This window comes from Chelmon rostratus, chromosome 1, assembly GCF_017976325.1.
Source record: "Chelmon rostratus isolate fCheRos1 chromosome 1, fCheRos1.pri, whole genome shotgun sequence".
NCBI classification, from domain to species: Eukaryota; Metazoa; Chordata; class Actinopteri; order Chaetodontiformes; family Chaetodontidae; genus Chelmon; species Chelmon rostratus.
In genome coordinates, this window is record NC_055658.1 from 22,359,809 (window position 1) to 22,375,336 (window position 15,528).

Genomic DNA, 15,528 nt, shown 5'->3' on the forward strand with positions numbered 1-15,528 from the left:
ACCATATTGAAGGTAATCATGGCCAGCATAGTAAAAGGATGTAGTTGATCAAAAAAGACCAAAAGAACAAAGAGTTTATTTGCCATTGTAACATGGATCTATACAGCCAGCAGAAATGGTGTAGATTTCATGTTGAACATTTACTGGCGGTCCTGGCTGTACACCACCCCCACCTGCCTGCGGATCTCATCCTCCACCTCAGCCAGCAGAAGAGAGTCCGCATGGGACATAACTGCACTCTCCTTCAGCCCTACAGGAGAAGATCATTGTGTTAAGACACATACAGCTTACTGTTCTGTCAGCCATTAAGATTTCAGTGTTTCTGATGCCACCCTGTGTTAAAAGTGAGTATTACAAGTAACATGCATGAGAATTCAACTACCTACTCATTACAGTTATGTTAGTTATTTTGCTAATACGTTCTTTCACGGTTGTGGTGATGTAGATACAGACTAAAGTGTGCTCAGTACCTTTGAGCAAACACTGCCGAACTTCCTCTGCTTCATAACGCATCCCGGTGCTGTTGAGGAAGTTGAGAGGCAAATATGGTTCTGGCACTGGGTACTTGGTCTCCTTCCCATTCACTATTAAGGATGTAGGGCACCACATGTGTTCTGGCACCTAAAAAAAAAATACACAACACCATATTTTCACAATTATGGTCTATACAGTATTGTGTGGTGTTCCCCTTCTTCCTGTTACACAACGTCCTTATTTCCCTCCTACACTGCTTCACTTCACAACAAGCAGAAGCACACAGTTTTCAGAGTATTTGAATTTAAATGAGGTCCTACCCTGATGGAGCCCTTTGTGCCCACAATAACGGCGTCATTGGGCAGCAGCATGCTCGCGGAGCAGGTAAACACTGCCATCCTGTCCTTGGAGAACTTCAGAGTGACAACCACCGTCTCATCCACTCCTGCAACAACATACAAAACAAATGATTCACATTTGAAGTTTTTTGTTTGTTTGTTTGTTCGGCAAAGACGTCACAGTGAGAGATCAACCACTTCCCAACGTGTTAATGAAGTGACAGAGCTTCAGAAATCACATCTGTGAGACCCCACTGGTCTCTTTTTCATTACCAGTCTCCATGCAGACCCCCATGGCCTGGATGCTCTCCGGCTTCTCTCCATTATACACCATGCAAACGAACTGCAGGCAGTAGATGCCGAGATCTAGCATTGCTCCTCCACCCAGCTCTTTCTGCACTGATCTAGCCACGTCCATCAATGGCAAGCAGAACTCCGATCTCACTATCTTCACCTCGCCCACCTCCCCCTGGGCCAGCAGCCGTCTGATCTCCACTGAGGCCGGGAAGAATCGGGTCCAGACGGCCTTAAAGCAAAGGACAGGAGGCATTTCATACAGTTACACTGATGCTGCATTCATACAACTATCATAACAATGCTGCAGAGCTCAGAAGGATTCTGCAAACAAAACGTGGTGAAGAAGAAATGAAAGCTGCGAAGAGTTTTTTCTTTTTTGGTCGGCTCAATCCGTACCTCCATGAGGAAGACGTTGTTCGCCTTGGCAGAGGCCAGGATCTCCTTCACCTCCTTGGTGTTCATGGCCAGCGGCTTCTCACACAGCACGTTCTTCTTGGCGTTAGTAAAGAGCAGGCAAGTGCTCAGGTGGTAGGGGTGGATGACTCCAACATACACCACATCTGCACACGCACAAACACACAGAGCAGAGGGCACGTTGGTAGAAGAGAGATTCATGCAAAAACAGCAAAATATCAACAGGAAATGAAAAAAGCTGCAGGTCAGACTGGACTGGAAATGAGTGGCAGTCCAACAGGTGGGTTTAAATTTGTGCTCTGACTGAAGCGTCTGGGGTCTGACTGAGACTCACCGATGTCCGGATCTCTGGCCAGCTCCTCATAGCCGCCGTACGCTCGGGAAATGCTGTGCTTCCTGGCAAACTCCTGCGCATCCTCCAACTTGCGAGCTGCCACAGCCACAACCTGGGAATGCAGATTCAGATTTACTAGCACACAGTGCTCCTGTCCCACCCACATGAAAGGCTCATCAGAAGTCACAACCCAGCTTGTGCGGTCTGTAATCCTGGCTGATGTTAGGGCTGTCTGACGTCTTTTCTTCGCAATGTGGACTCAGTGTTGCCATGTCATATTTTCTGCATAACTCTCATAACTCAAGCAGATATAGAACTCAGCCTTTTTTAAGTGTTTGGTGATTCAGGGGGATACTGAGCAGAGCTGCAAAATTATTTTAATTAAAACTTTCTTAGCTATATTCACTTTGGCGAGAGGGTGAGTGGTGTATTATCTGAAGCTGTTTTATAATTTTGATTCAAATTCAACATTGTTGCCGTAAAACAAAAAAAAAAAGAAAGAAAGAAAGATAAGAAAAAAAGCGTAATTCTTCAGTTAGAGCGCAAAAATGGATGCCCATTTAGTGCGTATTTACGGTAAAGAAAAAGTATGTCAAAGTGTTGAAAATGCCGCAGACTTTAGCCTCCAGTAGTCTAAACTCACTGTTCTCCAGTGTTGGAGGCCTTTAGCTCGTTAAAGCTGCAGGTTTAACGAGCTAAAGTGTATGTCATCTCCAACATTTCATCGGGATCAGGTTCATCGGGATCAGGTTTTAACAGCGTGAACTCGAGCTCGTCCGACACGGCAGGTACTGAACGTGTGCGCGGAGCCACAGACCCGCCGAGTCCCGAGCGCACGCCTCGCATTTGAAACAGGTGTGTTTGTGTCCGCGCCTCCGCTCATCACACTGATACCTGATGGTCTTCAGGAGGAAGAGATTTCAGGGCCACGGTGAAGTCATGGCTGATCTTCCCGGCGCTGCAGATCCCCCACCTGGTTGCCATATTGGATAGCACAGTCATCAACGGTGGCGGGTCTCCGCCGCAAGGTGGCGGTACAGTATTAATTTTAACTGTGTGACGTCGTACAAAAATAACATGAGGATGATGATGATGATGGTGACGGTGATGATGATGATTCGTGCAACAGAACAGAAACGTGACCTCCAGATACTGATAATAAGACAAATAACCCCAGAAAAAACACACTAAGCTTTTATGTTTGTCTTATTTTCTTTTTCTGAATTGCCCTTGGGATTAATAAAGTATCTATCATCAATATAATAATAATAATAATAATAATAATAATAATAATAATAATAATAATAATAATAATAATAATTTATTATTATTATTATTATTATTATTATTATTATTATTATTATTATTAGTAGTAGTAGTAGTAGTAGTAGTAAGTAGAATAAGTAATAGTAGTATTCCCAATAATAATAATTATTATTATAGTTGTGGCACAGAAAAATGCATAGAGAGAAGTAAGTATGTAATTGTTTATAATTTTCCTCCCAAATCTTTGTTTTTTTTCTTTTTGAATAAATATTTTAGTATTACTCATTAAACAAGCAAAACAGTGGGCAAAATAATGTTACTGCATCCAAATGTGTCACTTTGCATTCCCTGACTGCGTCCCATGTGAACGAGACATCCTCCAGTTTTTTCGGAGTCCTACAAGCCCAAAAGGTTGAGAACAAGTATGAAATGAGCCCCGCTGTTTGCTGACTCATAAAGGCCGTTCTCTGTCCTAACCTTGAGAAGCAGACAGAGCCACCTATTTTTGTCCAGAGAACATGAATCTATTCGCACGCGGCTGCAGGGGTCAGACATGACAGAACACTTTGATTCAAATGTGCCACTGGAAGTCTCTCGTCCTCTCCGGCGGATGATGTTTGGAATGAAACAAGGCTCTCGCAATCAGTCCTTTATTGGATTCATCAATCACACACCTCACAGTGACAGCTGTGTTTGTCTTTAAAGGCCCAGGACTTGATTACAGGATGGTTCCACATGGTTGCTCTGTTTGTTTATATTGTGATTTGTCTGGTTAAAAATAATGTTTTCAACCACATTTTGTTTCAAGTGTCTGTCATGTACTGTGTTCCTCGGACCTACAAGGTGTTTACATGGTGACTCTGGGGTAGAATGACAATGCTTGGGGCTCTGATGGGTGTATAAGATTTAAAAAAATTAAATACTGAAATCAAACAGTGATAAACGTACCAAAGATTTCATGTCCCAATAATTTGCAGATTGTATCTTTAATTCATTGGCGGCTCACTGTGTTATCCGAGTCGCAGTTGCCTCAGTCACACTGCGTCTGCTCAGGCTTTGTCATACAGCGCCATGAGAGATCTGCTTAAACCAAAGAACCAGAGCCCGCCTCCAGCAGCTCCCTCTGTTCCATCTGAGTAGGTTTAGTTCAGGTGAAACAGCCCCGGCTTTGGAGCGATGTCACTGGCTGTCCTGGCTGAAGGCAACTCCCACCTGCTTCCTGATTTCATCCATGATCTCTGTCAGTAAGACAGAGTCTGCCAGAGGCATCCGTGGGCTCTCCTTAAGTCCTGTGGATGAAGAGGAGTTTAATGGGAAAATCAGACTGACTGAAAAGACTGTCTGTTCATAGCCACAGTTAAATTATGCACATATTCACAATGCAGCATGAATTATGTCAAAGCAGGGATGACGATTATGTAAATTAATATAGGAGGCAAAGCCAAAAGGAGTGCAGCATTGTATAAGCTAGAGGACATTCCAAGGAGTGATAGCAGCATTGATTCTGAATCAATCTGATGAGGGGATCCATGTGCGAGTATTCCTCGAAATTCTCACGAGGGGCTTAGGGAAAGCAACCGTTTCACTGAATTGCGGTCTTTCTTTAAAACTCACCTCACCTTTGAAACAGCGGTTTAGGCTCTTCAAACAATTCCATCTCTTTGAGGACAAATACACAACCTCCCTTTTATCACGACCTACCTTTAAGCAGGCATTGCCTCACTTCCTCCGCCTCATACCGAAGCCCGGTGCTGTTGGTGAAATTGAGAGGGAGGCAGGGTTCAGGCAGAGGGTACTCCGTCTCCTTGTCGTTCACCACGAGAGTGGTGGGGCAGTGCATGGGGCCCAGAACCTGCAGGGCGAAGAGGAAATGCACTTCTGTTAATCCAATCACTCTGCTCGTAAATCATCAAATGCAGTGGGCATGGATCTTTGTCTGAAAACCTCAGTTTAACTAAATGTGAAAGTAATTAGCAGTCAACTCAGTTTCTGCATGTCTCAATCATTTCTTAATTAAGTCAAATGTTCCTGTACAAGACTAGCATGGCATACTTTAATGGAGCCCTTGGTGCCGCTGATGACGGCATCGTTTGGAAGTCGGGCAGCGATTGAAAAGGCACAGAAGGCCATCCTGTTCCTGGAGAACTTCATCACCACGACCACTGACTCATCCACTCCTGCCAAACATAAAAAAACCCATCATTGTTACACCGCTGAGCAGCAAATGAATGACTGACTGCTAGCAAAACTGCTTTTGATATCAGTTAAATTCACTTTCAAGTTCCATTCAATCCAGTTCACTTCAGGTCAGTTTTTTATCAGCTCAGTTCTATTAGGTAAAGTCAGTTCAGTTCTATTCAGCCATATTGGCATGACTTTTTGATAAAGAAAGAAGGAAGGTCACATGAATGCACAGTGAATTTTCTGTCATATATTCATTAAATTGTTAAATAGGCTACATAAAGGCAAGTAACACATAAGAAAAGGCTCATTACATGCAGATGGTTTTACATTGAAGGATATCTTCCTGTAAGACATGCAGCTACATATTTCCCTGCCACTTTTACTGTATTACTGTATTCCCCGGAGGGATTTGGATTAGTCTGACATTTTAAAGATAAGTCTGGGATTTTCTGTGTGAAGAATTCTTCCCTGAGGTGTTTACATTCTGGACAGTTCATAAAAAAAGTGCTTTTCTGTCTGAGTTTCGTTGTGTCACACTCGGGATTCTTATTTTCTTCTTTTGTTTATGGTGAGCCGTTTCAATGGTCAGTTTGCGATCGCGGGCTCATGCTGTGTGGTCTTTGATACTGATCTACATGCCACCTCTCTACTGCATGACCTGTATGCTGAATCATACCTGAGTCAAGAAGCACCCCTGTGGCCTGGATGGACTCTGGCCTCTCTCCGTTGAACACCATCAGCACAAACTGCAGGCAGTACACGCCGATGTCCAGCAGCGCGCCACCACCCAGCTCCTTCTCCACCGAGCGGGGGATGTGGAGCTGAGGGGAGCCAAAGTAGGCCTTGACCAGCTTCAGCTCCCCCACCGCCTCCTCTGCCAGCAGCCTGCGCACCTCAGCGTGCACGGGGAAACAGCGGGACCAGATGGCCTGAGAGGGACAGAACAGGCAACCTAGCACCACTGCAACAGTAAACAGTCTACACTGGAGCTTCATCTGAGCAGCAGTTTATTACCACAGTTCTCCACTCCTCCACCTCCCATGAATACTTCAGCTGAGGTGCTGGTCAAACATGACATGACAAGATGTTTTCCTGCACCATGAGTCATTAATAATATCAATATTCCCAGGACATTCAAAGTTTTGCCTCTTACATGACTCTTCTGAGCTTCAAATGTCTGCACTCATGGCACTGCAATGACCTAAAATGCAAACTTAAACATACGTAGAAGATTGATTCGATAAGTTTCTCATGTTTGTACGGTAAATACACAACCAGCAGCTGGTTAGCTTAGCTTAGTATATTGACTAGAAATGGGGGGAAAACAGCTAGCCTTGTTCTTTCTGAAGGTAACAAAAGTTATCAACCTGCAGCTCTAAAGCTTGCTAATCAACATGTGAAATCTTGTTTGTTGCAAAAAAGTGTAAATTTATGGGGGTAAGACTATTTCTTGGCCGGCAGCAGTAACTTCTCTGGGTTTTGTCATCACTGAGATGTAACATCAGTGAGCCTTAGAGGTGTTAGTACGGCTACCTGTTTGCACCTGTTTGCAATTCTGAATTCTGAATTTGCATTTCCTAAGACACAAAAGAGGAAGATGAATGTGCGTTAAGATTATTACCTTCCAGTTTTCACCTCTAAGCACACCTTGATCTTTGATTTTGCGATGACCCCTACTGCCAGCGAGTGGCCCCTCGGCAAAGGTCTACATGAATAACTGTATCCCTTCAAGCTTACCTCCATCAGGAAGACATTGTTTTTCTTGGCTGCAGCGACAAGGTCTTTCACCTGTCCGGAGTTCATAGCAAAAGGTTTCTCGCACAACATGTTCTTCCCAGCCTCAAGGAACAGCAGGCCAACTCGCCAGTGCTCTGTGTGCAGCACTCCCAGGTACACAATGTCTGTGAGGACACACATGTTCCAGGCTCAGCATCAAACGGTAACCCCTACACGCCATTATCTCTGCCCATGCAGCCAGACCCCTCGCAGCTCTTAACTCACCAACGTCTGGGTCTCTGGCCAGCTCCTCGTAGCTGCCGTAAGCCTTAGGAATACCGTGCTTCTTGGCAAACTCTTTGGCACGCACCAAGCTCCTCGATGCAATGGCTGCTATCTGGTAGGAGAAAAACACACACACATTTGTCACTGTGTCGCTCTGTCAGCAGCTCTGTTCAGTGCAAGGGAGTCACCCAGTGGGACAATCAAGATGTAGTGAGCTTGTTTGGATAGAGTACCTGGTGGTCTCCAGGAGGCAGCGTCTTCATGGCCACGCTGAAGTCATGGCTGATCTTCCCCGCACCACAGATTCCCCATCGGGTTGCCATGTTGAACTGGATGGTAAGTGACAAATGAGCAGGTTGGTGCTTCAGTAAAGATCTGAGCTGCTGGCGAGTTGTGACCTTGGGAGAGGTTGCACGTTGGGGGAAGAAACGTACTAAACTGTCACGCTTTAGAGCCAGCGGCACTTTCAGCAAGAGGGCTCCTGCATTTATATGCTGGGGAGGCAGGATGTGTCACCTTCCTTCTGCTCCCACCCTGAGGTAGAGGGTGCAACACACACAAATAAACACACACTCACACCGCGGTGTTGTTGTGTTGATGCTGACACAGGCCTTTCAATCCAGGCTGAAGTGGTTTGTACCAGTTGTGTCTAACAATCTGTAACAGCACCATTAGTGGGGCTCTCATCATTAACACAACCAAGTGAAAAAAAATGCAGAGTTTAATGTGTACAGGGCGAAGGCTCACCTTGCCCATGGATCAGCACTCTCCCACAGCAGTACAGGTCAAGTACTGGGACCGGGCGCTGCTTAGTTTCCTACCGAGAAAGGCACTGATTAGCCTGCGATGATTTGAGAGGCCCACAGAAGCCAATGATTAAACCAGAGTCTTGTGGGGGTTGCTGGGATAAATAGATATGCTGGGTTCACAGAAGGCTCATGGAGTCCACAGCAGGGCAATTTAACTGGCCAGTAAGCTGAGCCAGGATGACTATGGAAAAGCATCAGCTCACTTGCCCTTGAGCTAAATATTATCCGTTTAGCCAGATAGGCGGTTGTGTAAACTTCCTGCCACATGCTGCCAGTAGAGGACACTGTGTTGTCAGAGTTCACTTTCTCTCTCCAGCTCTGAGGATTCGGCATGGCTCATTGTCAGGAATTACATAAAGGTATACAAAATCAGGTGAACCAAGAAGAAAACAGATGCACTTTGGAAAGTATCTGCCAGAGGTCATGTAGAACTTATTGCTTTTTTCTTGTTTTAAAAGAAAAAAACACCAATTTTAGACATATTCTATGGCTATAAAACATAGAATAGAATTTAATATTAAATAATTACAATTAATTTGAGCTGCATGGAGTGAATATTTTATATAGTACATGAGTTTCTTTTTCTCATTTCCTGCAGGTACTATATGATGATTGGGTTTACATGAGAACATAGTGCCAGTGTCAGCAAGGTCTTCATTATAAGAGGAAAGGAATTTTATCAATGACTCTCCTCACTGGCTGCTTTCCTTTTGTATTTCACTTCCAAATGAATTCTGGGAGCTGTGTGCCGTTGTCATAACAACAAGGTGCCAGCTGGGCAATTTGTATGCAAATGGCATTGGGCTTGGCTTGATACCCCTGCCTATACCACAGGACCTGGTTGCCATGGGAATGCCCAACTCTTCCTCCAGTAATTCTTACTCTTTTTTTTTTTTCATTTTTTTGGGGGAAAGGACACAGCAGCATTTCTCCGGCAGGGCGACACGGTGACATCACCACAGGTGTTAGGAAAGAGGTAGAAGTGTGAGGGGGGAGGTGTAACCTGACAGGGCAAATGCAGCTAGATTTCTAGAATTGGTGTGAAGCAATGAATTGGTTCTGTGCTGCCTGACTCGACTGCCAGCAGACGGGCACACAGCGTGGAGGCTCAGGTGGTCAGGGAAGGGTGTTTTGGACAGGATTTGGACAGGGTCGCCTGACAGCCGCGCACTGGGACCCCACTGCTCTCACCCTCAGCTGAGCCATGGACGCTTACTTTTCAGTGGAGACTGAAAACTCAAACAAATTTCCAGCTGAAAGCCGCCCTCCCCTGCACAAGCTCAAGGTCATGAGGAGAACAAGGCTGCATAGCGATCGGCGGATATCACAGGGTGGAGTTTGGGGGCCTGGGTTTCTGAACCGGCTCAGGAATGGAACAGGACGGTAAAGACGGCTCCAGAAAGTGAACATTGATGAGCCGAGTCATTCAGAAACCTGGCATGCGGAAGGAAGCCAGCGCCTCATTAATTCAGCATGTCCAGGACGATTTCCTTCCACTCCTATTACTTCTCACTGTCTTTATTAGATTAAGAATTCATGCATCATCTCTTGTCTGCGTCCCCATTCAACCAGGACATGGAAGAATGGCATCTGATAGGTCATGTGACCGGTCACAACAGTCTCCTTAGTGGGGGTGGATAATTTTGCCTGTGAAGGTGGTTGATCGCAGCAGACAGTTGTGTTTCACACATTGTCACGTCATTTCATCTGTACGTCTTGCTGTCTCTGGCCCCCTGTGTCATTGACAATGGCAATGCACCCGTGTGACAATCAAGCCTCCAAACCCAAATTCTCTCACCGTGCATGCCAATACTTGTAAAAAACATTTTTTGGAGCGGCATACAAGAAGGTTACAACCCAAACATTCTACACTCGTGAGGTGGTAGGATGCTTGGAAAGTTAGCATGATGTTATTTGGGAAAAAAAAGCCATTGATGTTGCTGTTTGTCTTCTTGAATTCAACATAATCATTGAAGATTGCTCTGCCACCCCAGTTACCATTTAACAGCCCCATATTTCATCAGCAACTTTAAGTTAATGGGAAATAAAAAGGACCAGAGAGGCACCCAAATCCTATTTTGATTGATGTGGATATGCAGAGCCCCCCTCTCCTCCAGTGAGAGCCATCTTGCTGCTGTGTATTTTTTATTTTTTTGTGGGGGGAGAGTAACTGTATTGCAGCAATTACGGGAGCACCATCGCTCCTTTATCTCTGTCTCAAGGTCACTGCAGAGGAAGGGTGACGGGCTAGACGAGCGCCAGGAGGTGCCAGCCATTTTGAGGGGAGGTTGGGAGCTTGATGAATCCAGGGAGGGAGAGGGAAGTGTGCAGCGAGGAGTAATAAGTCATTTTGTCAATGCTACAGCATGTTCTGATGTGTGGGCCGGGTTATTTTCTTTTTTTTTTCTATTAGAAAAAGTGTGATAGAGGGAGACTGAGAGGAGCAAGCAGAAATGGGAGCCTTTGAGCCGCCCAGCATTGTGCCGGCCCTTTGAGAGTCCTATCTTTGTCTGCAGCACACACACACTGGGAGGCTGAGCTGTGGAGCAGGAGCAGGCTGGATCAGAGCTGACTTAGCAGCCCTTCATCTGGATGTTAGTGCTGATGGGGAGGGGAGCAGGATGTAGAGTGAATACAGCCACACGTACAGCAATTACCTCAAGTTCTTCGTTTCGACCTGCTCTCCATGTGCGTTCGCGGTTTTTGCCGACCATACCCACATTTTGCCATGGCGAAGTGTGTTCTCTGCGCTCATGCAAGTGGACGGGGGAGACACATTAGACAACATGTCAGCAGGCTGGTTATTGTATTATTGATAGTCTTATTCTAGCCAGTATTGTCCCGGATGCTTGGTTGCCTGTTGGAGGTCCAAGTTTTGCGCTGTTCATAACACAGTTAAGAATAAGCTAGCAGTCACTGCTACGAACTGCAACTCAAATGTCCCTGAGCAATGTGACCTAATCCTCACATCTGCAAACCAACAAGCTGCAAACACATTTTAAGCTACATTTACTTTGATGTAACACTTTTTTGTTATTATTATTATTATTTTATTTCTACAAAGTAAGTTACCAGTTATCACTCTGGACCAAAGCTGCAGGAAGAAAAACAAGAGGAATGGGTTTACCAAGGTTGGTTTTCATGGTTACTAATGTGCTCTGCAATGTTTACGTATAATAGAGCTGAAAGAGGTTTTTCCGACCAAGAAATAAAGCCCTTTGAGAGGAGGTTTTGCCCCTGTGGTGAATGTTTATTTCGTTTGAGTGCTAAACAAGGAGTCGAGTCTATCAGTGCTGTTGTTCCACTGGAGTAAGAACTATCTGTCTCCATTAACAGCAGCCTGAATCTGGGCAACATGGGACAAACACGGTCACTCCCTTTCTCTTTTTTCTTACTGTATCTCTCTCTCTCTCTCTCTCTCACACACACACACACACACACACACACACACACACACAAAACCAAAAAGAAGTTGCGTCTCTATCCAAGTCCACACTGGTGCCGCCTTGTATCGGCTGGCTGTGATTGTGTGAGGCGATAGGGAGTCCATCACAGTGCGCCTTGCTGGGGTGAGAGTGGTAGACATGCCAGGAGCCGAGACATGGGGCAGATATCGACCTCTATCACCCAGCTGATAATGTCCTTTTAGTTTGAGGAATGTTCACTGGGGTGTGGATCCATCATGTCCTAAGGTGAAGCAGCATTGGGGGCACGACATCTACATGCACAAGAAACACAGCTGAGGCGTGAGCCCCCCGATCTCAGATTACAAGGCTTTTCCTTGAAGTGATAATAAAATGAAGCGTAACTGTTCTAAAGTTGTCCAAGACCATTAGACTGTTGGGCATGGAGCAGCAGCACCATAGGCAGCGACGACTGAGTGGTTTGCTCGAGGGCAGATGCCTGCTAACATTCATGGAACAGCTCTGTGCAAGAGGCTCCATTTACCCATCTTTCCATCAATCTCAGCAGCCAATGCCCGAAACTCTTCATTAATATTGTGAGAGATGAAAGTAGGAATGTCATATGTAGATATAATAGTTCCAAGAGCAGGATAAAAGAATAGAATGCAGGCATTGTTTATAAGGGGTTCATGAGTTGTAATTAATTAATGTATCGTTTTATAGGTCAGAAAGTCTGTAGCTGTCGTGTAGTAGTGTAGCAGTCGAATTTGGTCCGTGTGCTCTGCAGCAGTTAGTTAGTCAAATCATCCAATGGAGAAGCTAAAAAAGACAGCCAGAGTTGTTCTTATTAATAGAATATCACAAATCTTTAAGGCGTTGATAAATGACTTATTAACTATTAATAATATATTTACTTTTGTAAAGAACTGCAAAGAGGCTAAAAATACAAAGAAGGTTTCGAGGAAGAGCACCAGCCAAAAGGTTTTTTCACAAGCTGGCAAACCAAATGTTCTCCTCATTAATGGTTTATTACTGATAACTAATACATAACCAAATAATTAATGAACCATTAATAAGCTTACTAATTTGCGAATGTGTGTAAATAACAATTTATCTGTATTATAATTTCTAATATAAATTCACAGTTTTATCCTTTTTTCCTCAGTGGAAACTTTCCCTCAGTACGGGGTAAGACCTCTCTGAGCACCCTTCCTCCACTACATGACAGAAAAACTGCTCACTGAGACCAATGCAGCTGCTTCACCCACCTTTTGATTTCCCACTCCATCAGTGGTCTGTATCCCCCCCGTTGGCCAGTCACACTGGCTCCTCTGCGGGGGGGCTGAAGCCATTAAGCAGCCAACACACTCGGCTGCTGCGTCTCCCCGTTTAATTGCCTGATAGGGCTTGTGATATTTTTATCAGTCGTCCTGTGGCGGATGGCTGCCGAGAGGGGAGACGGGAGCGTGTGTGTGTGTGTGTGTGTGTGTGTGTGTGTCTTTACGTGTCATGCCTCGGTACACCTCTGACAAGAGAGCTGCCTGCTTGCTGCAGGAAACCCTGTGCTTCTGTGCACCTGCATATCAAACCGTGTGACCCAGCCTCTCAACCGTGACACAGCACAGAACGTCCATACCTAAATTCGGCTTTGGCTTCGACGCCTCATCATCTCCGCGCCACAGATAATGAATCATGTCTTCAGTGTTTTGGAGCTCTGTTAAATGCAATCACTGAGAAATGTTTTCCCACATACACTATACAGTCGTTCCTGCGCGTGGCCACGGCAGGATGATTTCATACTGAAGGTTGTGAAGTTTAAAGATGGCTCTGGAAAGTATGGTGGATGGACGTATCACTAGAAGCTGCTATTAGTAGCAGATAGGTGGTTTTTTTTCCTTCCTAAAGACTTTTTTATGTGTACAGGAAAGAGGTTACTCTGGCCTTCTCTCACAGACACATGCGCACATCAGCAACGCTAGCACTTCCATGCTGGCTGTTAGGTTTATTAACTGGATGCTTGTCCACAGTCAAAGTGATTTAGGGCTTTGGAGGGAGGTGAAGGGAGGAGGAAGTGTCAGTGGGGGAGGCCAGAGAGAGACAGCACGGGATCCTCTCTGGAGCTCCAGAGCCTACTAACTGCCGACCAACATAAAAACCAGGGAAAAACCAATTTTCTTTTTTTTTCCAGCTGACTTTTTGGCAGAGGATTAGGAAGTGGATTTCACCTTGCTGGGATCTCTTTGAGTGCAAGCTCTGTCTTATGTGGGAATTATTGAATTCGTTCAGCAACTCCCTCCATGTGGTTTTAGACATTTCACCGCAGTCACTCCACACGCTGATTGGATACAGCCAGTTAGTCACACAATCTCACAACGCAAGCACAATTTCTCCTGAAGGAGGCTAAGTGTGAAACTCTGGACCCTGGAATAAATAAATGAAAGAATTAAACCAGCTTTCATGGTCAGTCTTGTCATTTGTTACCATATTTTCTGAGTTGACAGCAGCGTCAGAGCGCTATCACATTCACAGCAGCTACTGTTCAGACAATACAATCGGCCAGAATCTGCTGCACTTTGAGAGGAATACAAACAACCAAGATTAATAAAGCTTTTCATTCCTGGACGCGCATGGACAGTATGAACTGGACCTTTTTTAACATAAGGTTTAATTCAGCTAGGTTAGTACAAGGCACAAGCTAGCTGGACATGCTAACAATTTAATCTTATGTGCTAGCAGATAAGCCTCATGCACATTACTTCAACTTTCCCTGCCTGGTTTTGGTTGCTATGCTTTAATTGGACAAGAGCTGTTCGGGGGTGGGGTCTAGTTGGGCAAGCAGGAAATAGGACGGCAACAATAGGTAAAAAAGGCTGGTCATGGTTGCTGAGGCACGATTGGACAATAGCTGTTTGTGGGTGGGGTTTAGTGAACAGTCAGTTGAGCAAACAGGAAATAGGACGGCAACAACAGGCCAACAAGGCAAACAACAAACACTGGTGACTCTTCTAATCATCACAGCAGAAAGCGGCATGTTATCAATCTAAATTTCTTCGTAATTGACACACACTCAAAAACACATGTCTGTTGGCCTCTTCCTCACATTTCTCAGAAGCACACAAACACACACACCTACAGTACTCTCACCCCGACCACAGACACACTCTGTCGCTCGGCCATCACCTCACAGGACTTTCCCTCATCCATGCACAACCCTCCCACATCCTCCACCTCCTTCCTCCACTATCTCTGCTCTGGGGTCTCTCCTTCACCCCCTCTTCTATCCCTCTTATCACACACAAAACGCACACATTTGCACATACTGACATACACTCATACACACTCATAGACACGGTCAACAGGCACACGCACAAGCACACACACACACACATGCACACACACCATACAATTTCCCCCACTCCGCCTTCTTGTTGTTTTTTCTCTGGGGAAGTTGGCACCGTACTGTAACAGTCTATTGTATCCATAGCTGTGAGTTATGTGGTTACGCACACACACACACACAATTACATGCAATAAAAATCTTGCACATTTTGCAAATAAAAGTGATTCCCTGTGAAACACCTGAGGAAACATCAAAGGTACAACAGCTCAGGAGGATCCACTTCTGCTAATGAAAGTGAGTCATCCTTTACACAAATTAGCATCTGCTTCCTTCATGTTATGTAAAGACTCTATAGCCTCTGTGAAACCTGCCTCATAGATGGTCGGTAATGATACAGACAGGTAGGACAAACAACATACTGTACGTTTACATTCAAGCGACAAAGCCTTCAAGTGGCCGCAGGAATTATTACTCTTGTCATATGTGATATTGTTATACAGCCAAGTTAACAGAGGGAGGAGGTCAGAGGCAACAAAACGATGGACAGGAGACTTTCCACATTTCCTACTGACAGTCAACAATGGCTTCTTTTCACTGCTTCTTTAGTTCAGGATCATTCCCTAACCTTGACATTGTAGTAATTTTAGCCACAACCGCGACGTTTCCC

General features: G+C 45.1%; 2 protein-coding genes across 2 annotated transcripts; both read right to left on the minus strand.

The window, feature by feature from the left end:
- Positions 1-56: 56 nt before the first annotated feature.
- On the minus strand, positions 57-2,863 carry dhdh.2 (dihydrodiol dehydrogenase, tandem duplicate 2). Its single transcript, XM_041940830.1, has 7 exons — positions 2,752-2,863; positions 1,858-1,969; positions 1,506-1,669; positions 1,086-1,338; positions 795-919; positions 471-621; positions 57-250 (listed from the first exon to the last, which is right to left on the minus strand). Exons 1-7 carry the CDS (start codon positions 2,857-2,859, stop codon positions 141-143), a joined length of 1,023 nt encoding a protein of 340 aa, XP_041796764.1. The 5' UTR covers positions 2,860-2,863; the 3' UTR covers positions 57-140.
- A 1,423-nt stretch (positions 2,864-4,286) lies between these two features.
- Positions 4,287-7,631, minus strand: LOC121610064 (trans-1,2-dihydrobenzene-1,2-diol dehydrogenase-like). Its single transcript, XM_041941979.1, has 7 exons — positions 7,542-7,631; positions 7,309-7,420; positions 7,045-7,208; positions 5,984-6,236; positions 5,176-5,300; positions 4,825-4,975; positions 4,287-4,412 (listed from the first exon to the last, which is right to left on the minus strand). The coding sequence occupies exons 1-7, from the start codon at positions 7,629-7,631 to the stop codon at positions 4,303-4,305; spliced, it is 1,005 nt and encodes a 334-aa protein (XP_041797913.1). The 3' UTR covers positions 4,287-4,302.
- Positions 7,632-15,528: the final 7,897 nt, after the last annotated feature.